Here is an 18,427-nt window from a genome sequence, read left to right as displayed (position 1 = left end):
AGCTTTGGATCCGGGACATGGGCGCAAGTCAAATTGCTGGGGTTGGAAGCAGCAGAGGGAAGGAGCAATGTCGGCCCAGTGCTACCAGGCCACAGCTCCAATTCTGTCTCAGACCTGAGCCAGAGGTCAAAATGGCAAAGAGAAAAAATGGCGAACATTCTGCGCCTCTCCTCCTCTGGGCTCTGGCACATGAGGGGGCAGCGGAGGCCATAACTTCCTCGGTGCCAGCCTAGAGGGGGGGGGGGGAGAGCCGGTGTTGAACAGTCGAGGGCAGAGAGCACTCAGAGCCCCTTTGCTTCCTGTTCCCTCTGTGGTGGCGGCCACTCACGCCTCTGCTGTCCACGAGACCCACTCCTTTTCTGTGCACTGCCACCACCTTTTCGCTGAGTTCGAAGTTCCCCAGGGCCTTGTGTTCTGTGCACTCCAGCAGTGCTGGGGCTGGGCAAGGTGAAGCAGACGGCTGTCCTTGCTTCCTCACTCCACCATCCCATCAACGTTTCTCTGCTCCCTGCTACACACTCTGATTGGAGGAGAGTCCAGCTTCTCCCAGCAGCCACTGAGGCCACCTTCTTTCATTGCAAAAAGAAGAACAGAAAGTTGCACTCCTCAGCGGCAGCTGCCCAAGGGAGGACACATGGATCCCAGGACAGTCCAATCGGAGAGCAGGATGGCTTATTTAAATCCATGATGTTCCGCTCAAACTGGGACAGTTGCTTGATATGAGATTGTTATAGCCCTAATGCTTCCTGTTGCTCAACCTGTTGCACAACAAGCTTCCTCTCGTGCAACTGTTGCGCTGGATTTTGTATCATGCAACCATTATTCTTGTCCTTACACTAACACAACAGTGCTAGTGCTGGTGGTCAGAGAATGCTGAATCTGGTCCTGGGTATGTTTTGCATGCCATGTGTGTGCCCTACTACTGGGAAGGGGAGCCATATCCAAAGAAAAGTAGTTTAGAAAGAGTCCTTCAAAAAGATAATTTCCATTTGGCCCAAGTATGTCAACTCAAGCTGCCTTCCTAATGACGCACAGTACTTTTGCAATGCAATGCATGGTAATCACTAACTGTACTATTTGAAAGAGAAAGGTAATGTACAGGATCAAAACAATGATTTTGGAGCCCACTGTGAACCCATTATATTGAGATAATGACCCTGCCATTCAACAGTAACAGAAATGAAACTGTGATTATGCTCTTATGGACAATGTTATCCTATGCCTATGGACTGGGAAAGTAGTGATGATAAATATGAATATATTAGACTAGATCAAGTGTGCAAAAAATTAACAAAGGATGGAATTTCAGATGAAAGATCTGGTGCACAAACACTTTAGTTAACAAGGTAAGAATTAATTAGATCACAAAATATGTGTACTTTGTTTCTGAAACATTAAAGCATCAGTGCTAAATAATGACTTTAGTTAGTGAGAGAACCATTTATAATCCTTATTCAAGCCTTAAGAAACACTCAAAAGTTTAGTAATCAGTACCCATGTTATCCTCTTATTCCCAGTTTAAGGGGGGGGGGGAGAAATGTCACAGATGCAATGTCTTGGAAGATTCGACAATCCCCTTTATTTTTTTGTATGATTCTATTTTTAATGTCCAGATTGTGTCCATTCACTTATTTGCACAGAGGTTGTCTGCTTTGTCTGCCTTGTATAAACTGCTGAAAAGCATATCAGAAGAACATATCAGAAAATATGCAAGTAAACAAACCATTGCAATTGTGTTACCTTTTATTAGATCCTGTAATAGAGTTTCCAGATCCTGAGTGGGATCCAAAGGTCACTCTCTGCTAGCAGAATTCCTGCACAAGGCTGTGGAGAGACTGACCAGATGTTACATTGAGAAGCCAAGTTTCAAGTGGGAGATAACTTTTCTTTATAGGTGGGTGGGTGTGGGTGGGTGGGTGTGAAAGAGAGAGGGGGGGAAGCCTTAGCTACCTCCCCAGCCTGTGCTGGTAAGCAAGGACGATATCATTGCTTATCCATTGTTTAGTATTAAAGAACGTTGACAAAAATCATAAATAAGTTACTCTTTTGCCATTTGAGAGTTTGCTTCATGAGCCTGTTGCTGTTCTGACATATCTCAGCAAGGTCAGCAAGTGGGTTGCATATCTCCCTAGGCATTTTATCTCACTTCAGAAAGGACACAGACCATAAATCATCCTGAAAACCTTGCCTTCTCATTTTTCCCTTTAGGGTGCTGTTCTGCCAACTGCCCTGACATTTGTATAATAACCAAACATTTATTTATTTTTTGGAAGTGATCCCTGGAGTGTTAGTCTTCCTTCAACTCAGGGTCATGGCAGAAAAAAAAAGGGAAAGGAAAGAGAAAGTACTGGTTTTATTTATTTATTTATATTTTTGCATATGCAGATGTGGTTCAGACAGTGAACGGTTATGCAGGGGACATAAATATTCTACCAAGAGTGAGGTCAATAGGAGATGAATCTGCTCAAACTCCTTCAATTAAGTTGTCGCTGTGGCTCAAGTGGTTATTTTTTGCAGGATATATTTTCATAACTCTAAAATTATAGTTATCTAAATAAGCTAACAGCAGAATGAACTGTCGACTCCAGTGCAAAGCATAATGTGGGTTTTTGCTTCAGAAGCAGAGACTCTGCTTCATACTTTATTTTTTCCAGTGTGCACGTTCTAGTTCAAAGTAAAGAGCCAAGAATGATATTCATCGCATAGACATTATTTTGTTCCTTCTCTTTCATTAACAGAAACCCTCAGAGACAGGAAAGGAGAGAAGTTTTACCCACAATCCATCTTCTCATTGAACTGATAATTCCTCCTTACAACACCGAAGCTGGTGGGTTCGCGACACTTTCCCCAAACCACCTGGCCTCCTTCTCCCTCGTCACCTTCTCATCTTGCCGTGATGACATTATCTGTTCTATTGCCCAGTCAAAAAAATAAACCCAAAATGAGACAGAATGGAGAACAACAGAGGAGAGAAACTGCATCACAGCACTGCTATACCTTCAAACACATTATCTCTGGCCTCTTCTTAAAGGACAAGTGAAGGAGTGGTGCAATGGGAGCACCTCTCTTTCTCTCTGTCTCTCTCTCTCACACACACACACACATACACACACACACACACAGCCCATTCTGGCCCTTAGAGTGAGTAGGCTGCTGTTTCCTCTGCAGTAAGTCAGTGACGGGATGTGTGGCCCTCCAGATGTTGATGGACTACAACTCATCCTGGACTGCTGGCCGCCATGCTGGCTGGGGCTGATGGGAGTTGGAGTCCAAATAATCTGGTGAGCCATCGATTCCCCATACCTACAGTAAATGAATGTGGAGGGCAACAGGGGGCACTGCTGAATATCAGTCTTTCCCTAGAATGTAGTATTTTCTCCATAAACCAGCTAACGGCTTTTGCAAAATAAAGTGTGAACATCAGCACCCATGGTCTTCCACAGCAGATAGATGAAAACATCCATGCATTTTATCACCACTGCCAGTTGATATGTACATTTGCATCACAAAAATTTAAGAAGCATACAAAAGAGAAAGAAAAAAGGGAAGGTTCAAGAATTCACAAAAGTTCATTATTTTAATGCAAATATGTTCATTATTTTATTATATTTAAGAGTGGCCATTTTTTATAATCTTGTTCAAAAAGGAAATATGAATACAATTTTTCTGGGTAACCTCAGAACCGGACATCATTAAAAGGTCACTATTCCACCTCATTGCTAAAGTATTGACACGTTTAATGACAAAATGCCCCCAATTTTTATTGCTTGAGCTGTCTCATACTGAAATGTAGGAAAATATTCTGTGGCCTGCTGCCCAAGTCCTTCATGCAACAAAAAGAATTAAAATAAAAATTAGATGTAATGAAGTCTTGTGAATGAACTTTGAGGTTGTATATTAAATTTTAATTACTTTTTTTCTGAAATGTAGCCAAATAATTCAGAATTAATGTTGCAGTGAGGTATCACTTACCTTAACCTCACCCAAGGGGGCAATTGGAATATGTATGAAATGTTACCAACATGGTTAACGTACACCTTTTGTCGTCTTGATTATTTCTTTGCATTTTCATAGACAGATGTTCTCTGTATCTTGAGAGGTAACATTTTTGTAAAATAAGAATAATCATTTTTGCAATTATCATACATCAGCCAAATTAACAGTGAAATCTTATGCATGTCTACCTAGAAGTAATTTCCATTGTGGTCAGTGAAATCCCAGACTGTGATGAGACTGAACCAACTTTTCTTTTAAATACATACTTTTGTATAAAAGCTTTTAAAACTTTATATCAGTATTAAAGAGCTAATTGTGTAGTCTTTGCTTCCACACCTATGGCATAATAAAGTAACTGGAATGGAGCCCCTAAAATATTCAAAAGTGATTTGTAAGTGGGCAGGAAGTGTTAGTTTTCCTGAGGATATATTAGACTTTTGTGAAGCTGCAAATACATGAAAATAAATATTTTGGTAGCCATATTAGTAGTTCCTTTATATGTTTGTGTTATTTTGTTCACTCTGTCTTGTAAACCTGCTGTGCAGTTAGGCTGAAAAATGTGCATCTACTAATTTATAACATCTGTCAAGATATTGTGTTTCTTCTTTTTTTTTCTTTCCTTCTCGACTAAGTGCTTGTTCTAAAGGTGCCTTTCCACTCCTGAAAAGAGTATTCCATTCACAAAAAGGCAGGTTTCAGATCCAAAGCCCTGCCAAGCTCTCAATGGACTTGATCCTCAGACCCTTCCACTACAACAGCTTGTGGCAGGCATAGCAAAATAGAAAGAAGAATTGGCCACATCTTCCAGCCACGTCAGTCCCACAGTAGGCTTGCCCATCGATGAATGATGTTCTGCAACTTCTTGGGAACTGCTCTAGAACTTTCCTCGTAGTACTATGTCAACAAAGTGTTTGCAGAATGGCACCAATAGTTATTTTTGTTCCAGACTATGTTCTTCAGATCCAAACCTGTAGCTTGGATCCAAAGCTATATTTCTCAGATGTCAAAGCCAACCTCCCGTTGTAGTCTTTAGGCAATGGGAGTCCCCCTTTTTAACATTCCAGTACCTCAAGACCTGGTCCTAACTGTTCAAATTGTCTATTTTCTTTGCTCAGTCAGTAGAGCATGAGACTCTTAATCTCAGAGCCATGGGTTCAAGCCTCATGTTGGGCAAAAGATCCCTGCATTGCAGGGGGGGTGGACTAGATCACGCTCATAGTTCTTCCAACTCCACGATTCTATGAATAGGCATAGATCTTCCAAGGGTAAATCCCATTCACCTCTTGTTGTGGCTGATGTGCTCAAAAATATACATGTTAAAGCACAAACTGTTCTAGGTGATGGAGCACTGAAGATGGGGAAGAAATTGTCTTTCTTGTTTTCCCAGTTTAAGTAAACCTTGTAAGCTCTTATTTGGAACGACAGAAAAGCAGTCAATGTTGGAAGATTATTTTCTTTAAAATTGTTAGAAGCAACCACAATAACAAAAGTTTTAAAAATAAAGGATGTTGTGTGGAACCTTTGCTATTATAGAGGTCATGGGCATTATCTAATCAAGAGTCTTAATGTGGGGGTGGGGAAGAGAAACAGTCTTCAGACTTATTTTAGGGTTCAAAGATCTGTCAAAGATCACTTTATTGAAAAGCAATAAATTGCTTGAGAGAGAAATTCAACAGAGTGTCGCGCTGCTAGGCTGATTGTCCTGATCAAACAGGTTTCACGCAGTTATAGTGCTGCATGGTCCGTTTAAGCAGCTATAGATAAGGAATTTAGTCAGGCTGTTACTCAGCTTATCATCTTCAACTAACCTTGTGGTTTTCTTCCTTCAGTTACATTCCAAGAATTTGCTTGCAATAACAAGTTCCAGCAACATCTCTTTTCCTTTGCTTGCTCAGGCACAGTGAACCTGACACTAGTGCCTTGCATACGTGATAAAGAAACAGAGGGCTACATTCTTGGATCAAATCAGGCCACAACTTTATTGATCACAGATGTAAGTGCATTTGGCTCAGGCATTGCATGATTTCCCGTTCAGTCAGCTTACCTGCAGCCTGCTGATCAGATGATCAATTCTGGGATAGGAGTGCCCTATGACTTGCATCAAATAGGAACAGCCCATCAGAATTGCCACCTTGTGGGTGTGCTACGGCCCTTAACCCCCATCCAGGCTTGTGGATGAAAACACCTCCCCTAGGATTCCTTTAATCAATGGGATAACCCAATTTTCTGGAAGGGGAAGGCAAAGCCATGCAACTCCCCACTTCCAGTAAATTACTATGGATCGTACCCAGTGCCTTAACCACCAGAGTTGTGACAATTGCTGTGAAGGAGGCAGAAACCTCCAGACCAGCCTTTTTGCCTAGAGATAAAATTCCTTCCATTCATCACGTGTCAGGGACTTTAAGCAGAAAGATTTCAGGCTTGGGTTTTTAGGCTTGGGATCTTTAAAAAAAGGTAAAGTACAATTAAATCCAGTCGTGAACGACTCAGGGGTTGTGGCGCTCATCTCACTTTACTGGCCGAGGGAGCTGACGTTTGTCCATAGACAGTTTTTCCGGGTCATTTGGCCAGCATGACTAAGCTGCTTCTGGCGAAACCGGAAACGGATCTTTTACTCCTATACTGTCCTGATGACACAACCACCTTGCACACAGCAGTCCAGCACCAATGAAGTTACTAGCTGGAGGAACCATCACAGCACCACAAATGAATTTACCAGTTAGTCTCTGAACATGGTGTAAGGTGATTGTTTTGACCATGGTCCAAGTATATTTAAATAACCCTACCACAATCTGAAATCAACTATTACTTAGAGTAGACCAATTGAAATTAATGGGCCTAAGTTGGTCATGCCTATTCATTCCAATGGGCCTACATTGAGAATAACTAACAATGGATAAAACCCCAAGCTTTTCTGAAAGGTTATTTCTAAGGAATACTTTCCCCAAGACAGCCTGCCAACCAATTCTTTTTCAGTGTTTGCAAAGGTGATGTGTTAATTTTGCTTGGTTTTTAGGTTGGATAGCTATGGCTGCAACCCTATACATACTTACCTGTTCTCAATAGGAATTACTTCTGAGTAGACATGTCTGGTATTGCAGCATTGACATTATAATTTTTAATCCTTTACTGTTTTGACTTTGCACTGTAATTTAAAATGATTTTTATAATTGCTGTTTTTATTATTAGCTTTTATGCACTCTAGTTACAGGTAGGTAGCCGTGTTTGTCTGCCATAGTCAAAACAAAATAAAAAATAAAATAATTCCTTCCAGTAGCACCTTAGAGACCAACTAAGCTTGTTATTGGTATGAGCTTTCGTGTGCATGCACAGGTCAGCTTCCTTGAAAGCCAGGAAATAGAAAAAATTAAGTATGATCTCAGCTTTCCGATTGTCGTATGAGTGGTAGGAAAACAGCAAAAGAAATATGTGGGACAGGAAACAGAAATGTTTGAAACTATTGCACAGGTACACCTTTGATGAGAGAGTGAGAGAGAGAGAGAGATGTCCCCACATAGCCTAAATGACTCGACAAGCCTCTCATTTAATGCAAGTCAATAAGGTATCTCTGAAACAAGAAGGAATCTGTGAGAAGTCAGAAAGTGAAGGATAGGGAAGACTGTCAGCGTATGTGAATCAGAGAAGCATGTGACAGCCTTCAAAGTGGTGGGATGTGAAATGACAGAAGACTGATGTGTTGCCTAGTTACCTTGATGCATTAGCAGTTGCTGTCAGTAAAAATGCATTATACCAAGAGAATTATACAATTAGAGTAGCAGGCGCAAGCAAAGAAGCTTACACAATCTTGCCCTCTAGTAGCATCCAAAGAAAAACATCATTCTCTCAGCACTTAACAGCTGTTTTTGGAGGGGTGATAACTCCAAGTTATGTACTGCCTCAGTTTATTTTACATTTTGTTCTACAATGTTAGATTTTATGTTAGCCTTTTATTGCAAGCCAACATTCCCACCTTTCATCTTCAGCTCGCTTCTGTGGATATTGTCATTCCAGTAGTGCAAAGTATTTAGCGACATTTGCTTCCAAGTGGCATAAACCCCAGAAATGATATGTTATATGAATCATATATTTTAAATGGATCAGTAAATTCCCTTCATCTCAGTTTAGAAGAGGAACTGGAACCCACCCTTCTTATTTCCACCTTGGTGCCTAGAACACTAAATTCACGATGCTAAAAAGTGCCTGGGTCCCTGGGAAATTTCGTTTTCCCAGGGTGCCCCAGTTAATGCAAAAACTCAGGTTCCCTGGAACCTATATGCCCAAGAATGCTTTGTGCCTATGCTACTGTCCTTGCAACTATTCCAGGCACCAGACGAGGAAGAAGGGGGTGTCCCAGTTCAGATTATTAGAAGTGGAAGTAAAAATTAATGAGAAACACATTGTTTCCGGTTATGGCTCTTTTGCATCTGCAAATAGCTGCTTGAGATGGTACCCCAACACAAAAAAGAAAGTGCTTAAATGTATCTGTTAAATATATTCCCCATTAACATTAACTCCCATTAATATTGATGGGCGGTTTCTATCTAAGAAATCTCCACAGGCTGTCTTTCAGTTTAACTCCTGAGGGAAGGCCTTTAAGCAAGCATTGGCTGAAATTCAGTGGACTGCTCTGAGAATAAAATCTATTTTCAGCATCTTGAGACATGTTATGGGTTTATTTTAGAAGTGTGGGTGATTTCTGGGTTTTGCATTTCTTGCTTGAGACTGTGATCATAGAGAGCCAGTGTGGTGTGTTAAGAGTGGTAATCTCGTAATCTGGTGAACTGGGTTCACTTCCCCGCTCCTGCACATGCAGCTGCTGGGTGACCTTGGGCTAGTCACACTTCTCAGAAGTCTCTCAGCCCCACTCACCTCACAGAGTGTTTGTTATGGGGGAGGAATTGAAAGGAGAATGTTAGCTGCTTTGAGACTCCTTTGGGCAGTGATAAAGCGGGATATCAAATTCAAACCCTTCTTCTTCATCATCATCATAGGACAATAGGCCTTCTACTGAGTCAAGCCATTAGTCTATCTGGCTCGGCTGTTTGGCAGGAGGGTTTTATTCAGGGCCCTCCCAGCCCTTTCTGGAGATGCCGGGATTTGAACCTTGAACCTTCTGCATGCAAGGCAGAGGCTCGGCCACCAAGCTACCTCCCTTTCCTAACTCAAATAACTCAAGTACCTTGGGTTAAGAACTTAATTCATTCTGGAGGTCTGTTCTTAACCTGAAACTGTTCTTAACCTGAGGTACCACTTTAGCTAATACGGCCTCCCACTGCAGCCGTGCTGCCGCCGCACAATTTCTGTTCTCATCCTGAAGTAAAGTTCTTAACCCAAGGTACTATTTCTGGGTTAGCAGAGTCTGTAACCTGAAGCGTCTGTAACCCGAGGTACCACTGTATTGATTTTACATGTGTGAATCAGGTCTACTCCTTATGACTTTTTCCACATACCTCATCCCATTTTAGCATGGTGAGGGAAAACCATCCGATGGTGCTATTCGCATTACCCTAGCAATTCTTTGATATTTTGCTGCAGTTCCCATTTACATATAATAATTAGTATTGTTAACTTTGATTAGGCTGTGCAGCTGCTGCCGCAAATGAAAGCGATTCAGTTTTATTTTCCTTTTTTTAAACTCTCATTTTCTAAGGACAAGTTATTGCCCATGACTGAAACATTGTTTACTTCAGAACCTGAATCCGAGCGGTTGTCGTGCACCTTCAGCTGTATCTTTGAGGGCACATCTAGTTTCTGCCATCTGTTCTTTTCATGTGGTCATAAAAGATCATTTGTGAAATTTTCTTTCCTTTATGGCCTCCCAATGAATGAGTTTCTAATAGCACTCTCTGCGAAAGTCTCCTGCTTTATGGGAATCAAAGTGCACATCTTCACTCAGCTGTTTGGGAAAGGTATAAGACACAAAAATCTCTCTTCATTCATCATTTTAATGATTAATATAGAATAACGACCATAACATTTAATAATTTCTTAGATGTAGTAGTAATAACAGAAGTAATAAATAAATAAATCCCTAAGTAAAATGTGCAAGAGATGCTTAAACTCAGTTTTGATTTTTACTGTCAACCAATATATTATGTTTTATTATATTTTTGTATATGCTGGAAGCTGCCCTGAGTGGCTGGAGCAACCCAGTCAGATGGGCGAAGTACAAATAAAACAACAATAACAACAACAACATATTAACATAAAAACAGAAATTCCAATGACTCCATCCATCTTCGCTTTCAGCAATTTCTCATCTTCAACAGGCTGTTTACACTACTAAGGCATATATTCTGGACTCAAATTATGGTCTCCTGCAAACCAGTAGTTTAATTATTTGGGGTGATTTGAGGCCAGTCTGTGGCAAAACTGAAATACGAAATCCTCATCTTAAAAAAATGATACTAGCTATTGATGTCTCCCTTCTCTCTCTATGGTCAGAAACAGCATGTCACTAAAGGCCAGCGGCTTGGAACTACAGGATTGCTGTTGCTCTCATGTTCTGCTTGCAGGCTTCTCCCGGTTGGCCACTATGAGAACAGTTTGTTGGAGTAGAGAGGCTTTGGCTTTATCTTGCAGAACTCTTGCCCAGGCAGGCGCATTATGTGACCCATGAGAGCAGCAAAATAACCAGACTGTAGAACGGTGGTGGGATAAAATCAGGCCACATCTTATTGGCAGCAGCAGTCATGGTAAGGGTTGGCATGGCATTGTGTCCGGGATCAGTTCATCATTCCACAAGTCCCATGTTGTTGGAATGGATCTGTCGGGTTTGGACCTCTGCAAACCTGTTCCATGGGAGTCAGCCAGTGTTGAACCTTGCAGTGGTGCAAGCCAAGCAAGCAAGGTCTCAATGGACGACTAGGGTGCAGCTTCCAACCAGGCAGATACCCCTACCCAAGCTTGGGGTGCTGTGGTCAATCCTTCCCTCAGACCTCTCTATTGGGGGGGCCTATGCCATGTTGATCCTGCCCAATGCCATTTCCGCCCTCATACAAACAGTGCTCTTCTGCCTAATAAAGGTAAAGGTACCCCTGCCTGTACGGGCCAGTCTTGCCAGACTCTAGGGTTGTGCGCTCATCTCACTCTATAGGCCAGGAGCCAGCGCTGTCCGCAGACACTTCCGGGTCACGTGGCCAGCGTGACAAGCTGCATCTGCTGAGCCAGCACAGCACACGGAACGCTGTTTACCTTCCCACTGGTAAGCAGTCCCTATTTATCTACTTGCACCCGAGGGTGCTTTCGAACTGCTAGGTGGACAGGCGCTGGGACCGAGCAACGGGCGCTCACCCCGCCGCGGGGATTCAAACCGCCGACCATGCGATCAGCAAGTCCTAGGCGCTGAGGTTTTACCCACAGCGCCACCCGCATCTGCCTAATAAAGAAAAGCCATAATTTCACTAAGGGGAAAGTGGGGGGGGGCCAACCAATTGCCAATCAGGTTGAAAGAAAAGAATTATTTTTGACCCTGTCGACCAGTGACCCAGAAATGCTTGGTGAAAGCTCTAACTTGAGGGTGGCGGGCAGGCTCTCATGGTGCAAGGGCTCATGGGACAACTTTTCCCCATAGGCCCATGCATACAGGATATGGGCAGATTGCCCAGTAATTTGCTGCAATCTATGGGCCACAGCATCACCTGGCAAAGGCAGCCTATGTTTATTGGGCATGAAATGAGGCTTCTCAGGGCCTACCAAAGACATTTTGAAATCTGAGACATATCCCAAAATGGTGCCTTGCTCCCTGCCAAGGGAGATGGGGGCAGAGACTCTCAACATCAGGGGGGCTCTCAACAAGGTGGGGAGCGAGATTGACATCAGGCTCTACTGGTCAGGTGGTCCCTGCTGCCTGAAGTGGTCACCTCATCTTGCCTCATGGGTGGGCCGGCCCTGACTCTTCTTATGACAATAAGCCATGTGCCATCACTTGTAATGTCTTTGTGTGTATTAGGAATGAACTCTGCTGTTCTGTGCTGATCACTACTATGGCAGATCATGGTCACCTGGAAACAATTTTGTAGCCTAGCCTAGACATGTTCGTTTCCCTGCCATACTAGTTCTGTCGTGTGCAGTCCCTCCAATCCCATGATAGGGCAGTGTCCAAACATAATACACCCTTGCACCCATTCCTGATTGAAGAAATATTTTGCCATGCGACCTGCTGTTTGTGTAGAATGACGTAAAACTCTCAGCTAAAGGGACCGTGCCTGCAATTTAGAGTATGTGCTGATGCACACATGGATTTCTGGCATAAGGAAACTTCTGTAGTCACTTCAGTGCCTTTGTGTTGACAGAGTTCTTGTTTCTATTGAAGTGAATGGGAAAGGGTTTGCAAGAACTTGGGTGACTTGGATGTCCTTCCAGGAGTCATTGAGTTGTAGCCAAACTCTCATATCCCATGCATATTTCTAGCAAGCAAACTTTACAAGCAGAACACCTTTTCAGTGGTTCCTTATGTACTTTTTAAAAAATGGACTTTAGAAATTACTAGATTTTAAGTTTTGCCTTAAAATTGCATGAACCATAAAAAAATGGAAGGCCTCTAATGATGTTTTAATAAAAATATAGAAACTTTAAAATTAATTTCAAATGGAAAAAGCTAACTCTTTTTTCCTGTTAGGGTGCACACTTCCTTTTAACAGTTATCATTTTAGAAACATTTGCAGTTTATGTGACTAATCAAGTCACTGTACAGCTGTGCTAATAGCACGGGAAGCACAGTAATTGAATACTGATAGCAATAGTTTTCCATAAAAGAAAAAAAAATCTTATATAAGGATAATATTTTAAAATAGTAATTTATATGCAAATATGTAATAAAAAGACTTGCTTCCATCTAAGAATCATGGATTATGTTCGTTCAAGCAAAGCACATGTAATAATAACAGAGCACATTTGTGATAGGTTCTGTGATGGATTTAATTTGAGAAGTGGAGAAGTTTAAGAGGCAAGCACCAATTGGCCAGCTTTTAAAGCAATTAAATGCAAGATAAGTCTGAGAAAATTTTGATCTTGAGCCTTTTTTAGATATCTGAAATATCACAAAACTCACACATCATCTGAAACTGAGCACACGCCATACATTTAAAGCACATTTAAAACAAACACACCATGGATCCTGGGAATGGTAATTTGTTAAGGGTACTGGAAATTGTGGTTCTGTGCGGGGTAAACTACAGTTCTTGGGATTCAGGTGAAGGGGGCAATGCTTTAAATGTATGGTGCGTATGCAGCCAAGCGAAGGCTATTTGGTTGCTATGTGGATCCTCCTCAAAATAGGGTCCCTTTGACAAACTATCCTCATTTCAGGAAACTCAGAGAGAGATTTTCACAACCAGACAGCATCCCTTTTGCAGCAGCTTCCAGGAATGCAAAGTAAGGGCCTGGAAGATAACAATGCATTGTATCCAATAGTATCTTTGGACTGTTGGAAAGCACTTCCATTTCCGTAAGGCAGGGCTTATGATTTTTGCTTATTTCCCCCAACATTCTGTTCTCCTCTGCTTCGTATCCTATACTATCCTGGAGGATCCCCCAGAAGCAGCTTTTCAGAGATCATGGGGATGGTGAAAATCAGATGCCCTGCTTTACAAGAGCATAGGTGCTAGTACCCAAGGTGTCTGGTTGTGCTGCTGTGGCAGGAGTACCATGGTGTTTCTTCTTTCTTTTGGGAGGGGGAGTGCAGAAAGAAGAAATGCCATGGTACACTTGTACCAGCATGACCAGCCATCTTCATCTGCCTGGACCTCTCCCACAATTGCTTCAAGAGCTGACAGGTAGCCTCCAAGGAAACCTGCACATCTATTGTAGTGAGCTGCAGTCCAGGAATACCCCACACTTCATGTCAAGGCTACTTGCTACTTCCAGCCCTTATTTTCTAAGCAACCTGTGTTTTCCATACTTCTCTTGTGCTTCCATCCTACCTCTGTCTATTTCCTTCTGACGCGAGGTTCATCAAGAGAACCTCATGCACAGAGACGGAAGGCAATGTGTCTACTGGTTGCTAATCTCATATAATATGGAGCTATATAGAAGTGGTTTTAAACCTATCTAGGAAAGGTGCATCTTCAATGCGGCAGGACTAAACAAATATGTGATCCCATGTCAGGGGATCAGGAGGTCCTGCTGAAAAAGCAGAGTCTGGATCACATCAATAGCCAAGGTTTTTTCCGTGTTTATTTTCCATTGCATTCTGTTTCGGAATGCAGGTCATTTGATCTTATTTTGTGTACTGGCAATATCTCTGAAATTATATATTATTACAGAGTCTACTGCTTTGACATTTTCATCAAACCAGTAATAGTCTTGCATATCTTACACAGCATATGATTTAAAAATGCTGTCCCCAGTAAAGCAGTCATCACAGACTGTTAATCATCCGTTAACAATGCAGCTATTATATTGCTGAAACTTCTCAGCAAAAAGTTCAGTAATTGTTGGTAGAAATAACATATTTCAAAGGAATTGTTGATGATACGAGCAATTCAGCAACTACTGTTCCTGATTTACTTTGCCGTTACTTGTGTAGGCTGTATTTGAGCCTATCAGTTGTTGTTGATGTATGTTTCAGCACAGAGGCAGAGTTATTGTGCTGCTAGTTAAAAGCATTAATTGCTCAATTTTACATTTCCTTAGTTTACTAGCATCTGCTGTTCAAACTTACACCGCCTCACTTTGAAGTTAATTGTTTTTTAATTCAAGGAAACTTTTGGATTGCAGGCATAAGTCTTCAGTCCTATACTTATTGACGGTAAATTACATTGAACTCAATGGGATTTAATTCTAAGTAGACCTTAGAGCAAACGTGGGAAACTTCATATCTAAAGGCTAAGTTGTGACTAATGTATGCCCAATTTTTCATGACTTACTTATTCATTAAGTAGCTTGATTTGGATTTTTTTTCCTTGTTCAAGTGAATTATTGGATGCAGAGAGTGCTGAAAGCAGAAATATGATTTCCTGTATTGTCATAGAATCATAGATATGTAGCGCTGGAAGGGATCCTGGGGGTCATTGAGTTCAACCCCTTGAAATGCAGGAATCTCAGCTAAAGCATCCTTGACAGATGGCCATCCAACCGCTGGATTGATTTTCAAGTATATAGCAAAAATTAGCCTCAGCCTCATAAACTCCATAGTTTGTAGTTATTGACTGCAGCTAGCCTGTTCCTACTAGCATGTTTTCATGTGTGCAGATCAGTACAGATGTAGAAGCTTGTTTCTGTCTGCACCATGCATGGTTCATGGTGGCTGCCCTTGGCAGTTCTGTGGTGTGCTGCACAGTGTCCAATCAGCATCAAGTCTGTGGATTAAGCCCTGTTTGTTTAATGTAAATATTCTAGCCAATATCTCTCTGTGGATAGTACCTTCATGTGTGCATAGAGTCCTAGTCAGCAGTCTTCATGTAGGTCTCTCCTTTGAGGTCAAAATTAATTGTCTAATTTCCCAAAGGATGCATCTCTAATACAAAGCTTGCAATGCACAGGTGTGCTTCAGTGCAGCAACAGTAATGTTCTTGTTTTCTTTTTCTTTTCTTTTACTGTCCACATCTCTCTGGGTGAAACATGAGTTTGAACCATCCAAGATAAAAAGGATTCTGCTGTGATCATAGAATAATTTACATCGATAAATATCAGCACAATGCGATTTTTCACTATCAGACTCCCACAATGTTTTCTTGGAAATGTGTCTGTATCTTGTCAGCTTTATTTTTAATCACAGCATGAAGAATAATTTAAAAATCAACTATTTGACAGCTATAGATATGAATCTATTACTCAATCTGAGCCTTTGGAATGGGATCGACTGTGCATCTAAATAAATGAAGGCAGGAATATAAGCATGCAAAAGCTAAATCATGAAATAATGACAAGGAAAAGTCACCTCGTGCTGACATTTTTTGCCACCCTAAAGCACTTTATGAACGCATCTGTATTAGATCAGGGCACAGACAAGATGCTGCACTTCTCTTTCATTAAAAACCCATTCATCAGGGATCTAATTGGAGTTCACACTATTGCGCAAGTAGGAATGTGCAAAGCTGTGTTTGTTGCCACTCTTGCACAAGCCACTGCTGCATGTATGAGTCTCTGGACTTTGGTAAATAAACCCAGAAATTAATTTCAGAATTAAAAATACATGGTGGCATCCAGAGGTGGTGTCCTTATTGTGCAATGGACTTCTGGTTGCACAAATTGGAGTTACCATTTCTCCCCTGCGCTCACCCATAAAGCAGATTGCAGGACTCAGTGGACCGCATGGGCAGGAAAGAAGGGGTATCGTTGCATCTCACCCAAAACAATCCAGTAAAATAATTTGTATGTTCAGTCCTTTCAAAAGCCCTTCCCTGTGTAGAAAGGCATTAACAACATGTATTGCCCACAATATTTTCCCTAGAACTGTAGACTTCTCTTGATTAGCCTAAATTGTTTGGCTTAAATAGCACAAATTTATTCATTGGCTCAGTATCTCAAGCAACATTTTGCTGCTCGAAAATTGGCATTGATATTGCCCATTGGCTTTGATAATGAAATTGTACACCTGTTCAAAAATAAGCACCAGATTGTTAATGATTCTTGGCCCTCTTGCTGTCGGTTATTTTCCAACAATATTTCTTTCCAAATTAGTGGTGCCTTTTTGTGTTTGTCAAGAACTGTGAGACAAACAGCTCCAAGAGTTCACATGTAACATCCCAGTTAATCCAGATTCACCTGCATCTAAAACTGTAACTTAATGGAGGAGTGATGTTTGGACAAGATTGTTGTTTAATGTTTAAATAAGCTTTCTTTAAATAATGAGCTCATGAAAAATTCAAGAATCCACTTCATAGGAAATACATTTTATTAAGAATATGAAATTCAGTATTAGTTATTTGAATAATTGTAAAGCCTTTAGGGTATGCCAGACCCACTTCTCAAACCTGATTCTCCAATCTTTTCCCTTCTACTAGTTACATTATGAAGAAAGATGTTTATTCATTTAATGTTTTTATATCCCACCCTTCATCCAAATATATCTCAGGCAAGGGCAAGGGCTCACAATAAGAATTTACAGCAAAATACAATCACATTATTAAAGTAGTACAAAATACTCATTCAAAACAAGAAACACTTTTCAAATTCACCAGAATTGTCTGAGTATGTGTAGAAGCCCCATTCCATGGCCAATAAGCACGGGAAGCCTTTGCCCGGCAATTGCTGTGGCCCATAGATTGCAGCAAAATACTGGGCAAGGTTTTGCCCACTATCTTCTCTGTGTGATGGGTGCATAGGGAAAAGCTGTCCCATGAGCCCTTGCTGCAGAGTGGAGGGGAAGCCTATATAAGGCTGCTTCCCCTGGAGCTCACACTGGCGGAGGAACGGGGGGCAGGGGAGTGCATCACCCCCAGTACCATCAGGGAGAGGGGTACCATCGCGATCGCCCCCCCAGACATGCGCCACGCACCCCCCTGCACCAGGTGCCACGCCCCCGGGATGCATGCCACGCCCCCGCGGGTGGCGTGCTATGCCCTGGGACACGTGCCAGCCACACCCCCACCTGCTCTCCACCCCCGGTGCTGGAGCATGCAGCTTTGCCACTGGGAGCTCACAGCCATTATGCTTTGAGAGCTTCCCACCTACCCATCATTGGGTTAGAGCCTTCATTGAGCAATTTTGGGTTGCTGGTTGACAGGGCCTGAAACATTCCCCCCGCCCTCAACCTGATTGGCACTTGGTTGGCTTTTCTTTCTTTGTGCCTTTCCCTCAGTGAAATTATGGCTTTCCTTTGTTAGGCAGAAGAACATTGTTTGTATGAGGGCAGAATGGCATTGGTTGGTATCTACATACTCTAGGGGGGCTCCTATAAGGGGCCTGAGGGAAGGATTGACCATGGCAAACCCAAGCGTGGGTTCTGTATCTGCCTGCTTGGAATCTGCCCCCTGGTCCCCCAGGGAGAACTCGCTTGCTTGGCTTGCACTATGGCAAAATTCAGCAATGGCTGACTCCCGTGGAACAGGTTTGGAGTGATCCAAACCCACCAGATCCATTCCGTCAACATGGGCTTGTGGGATGATGAACTGATCCTGGGACCTAATGCCATGCCAACCCTTGCCCTGCCTGCTGCTGTCAGTAAAGATTTGGCCTAATTTTATCCCATCACCGTTGTACAGTTTGGTTATTTTGCTGCTCTAATGGCATAGATGTGCATGCCTGGGCAAACAAGTCTACTGAAGAAAGGTAACATTTACATACGACTCTGCCCACTTTTGTCTCTCACCCTGCCCATGACTGGCATGTGTCCCCCATGAGATAACCCATAAGGGAACGTGATCCTCTTTCTCAAGAAGGATCCTCACCCCTGATATTGATACGGATTAGATATAGATAAATTCCATGCAAATCCATTTTTTATTACAGTAAAATCAAGACAATTGTCAATTAACACATTGCAGTT

At 42.1% G+C, this 18,427-nt stretch overlaps 1 protein-coding gene across 2 annotated transcripts in view; it reads left to right on the top strand.

Annotated features, from left to right (window-relative positions):
- The window catches only part of CCDC102B (coiled-coil domain containing 102B), an 89,699-nt gene extending 85,221 nt beyond the window's left edge, over positions 1 to 4,478 (top strand). For both annotated transcript variants that reach the window (XM_083622621.1, XM_083622620.1), the window contains one exon: positions 2,739 to 4,478. In XM_083622621.1, coding sequence (XP_083478747.1) covers positions 2,739 to 2,795 — 57 coding nt within the window. In that variant the 3' untranslated portion in view covers positions 2,796 to 4,478. The remainder of the gene's footprint in view (positions 1 to 2,738) is intronic.
- The last annotated feature ends 13,949 nt before the right edge of the window (positions 4,479 to 18,427 follow it).

The sequence above is a fragment of the Podarcis filfolensis genome, assembly GCF_964270895.1.
Source record: "Podarcis filfolensis genome assembly, chromosome: 7".
Lineage (NCBI taxonomy): Eukaryota > Metazoa > Chordata > Lepidosauria > Squamata > Lacertidae > Podarcis > Podarcis filfolensis.
This window is presented reverse-complemented; position numbering and strand designations above follow the sequence as displayed.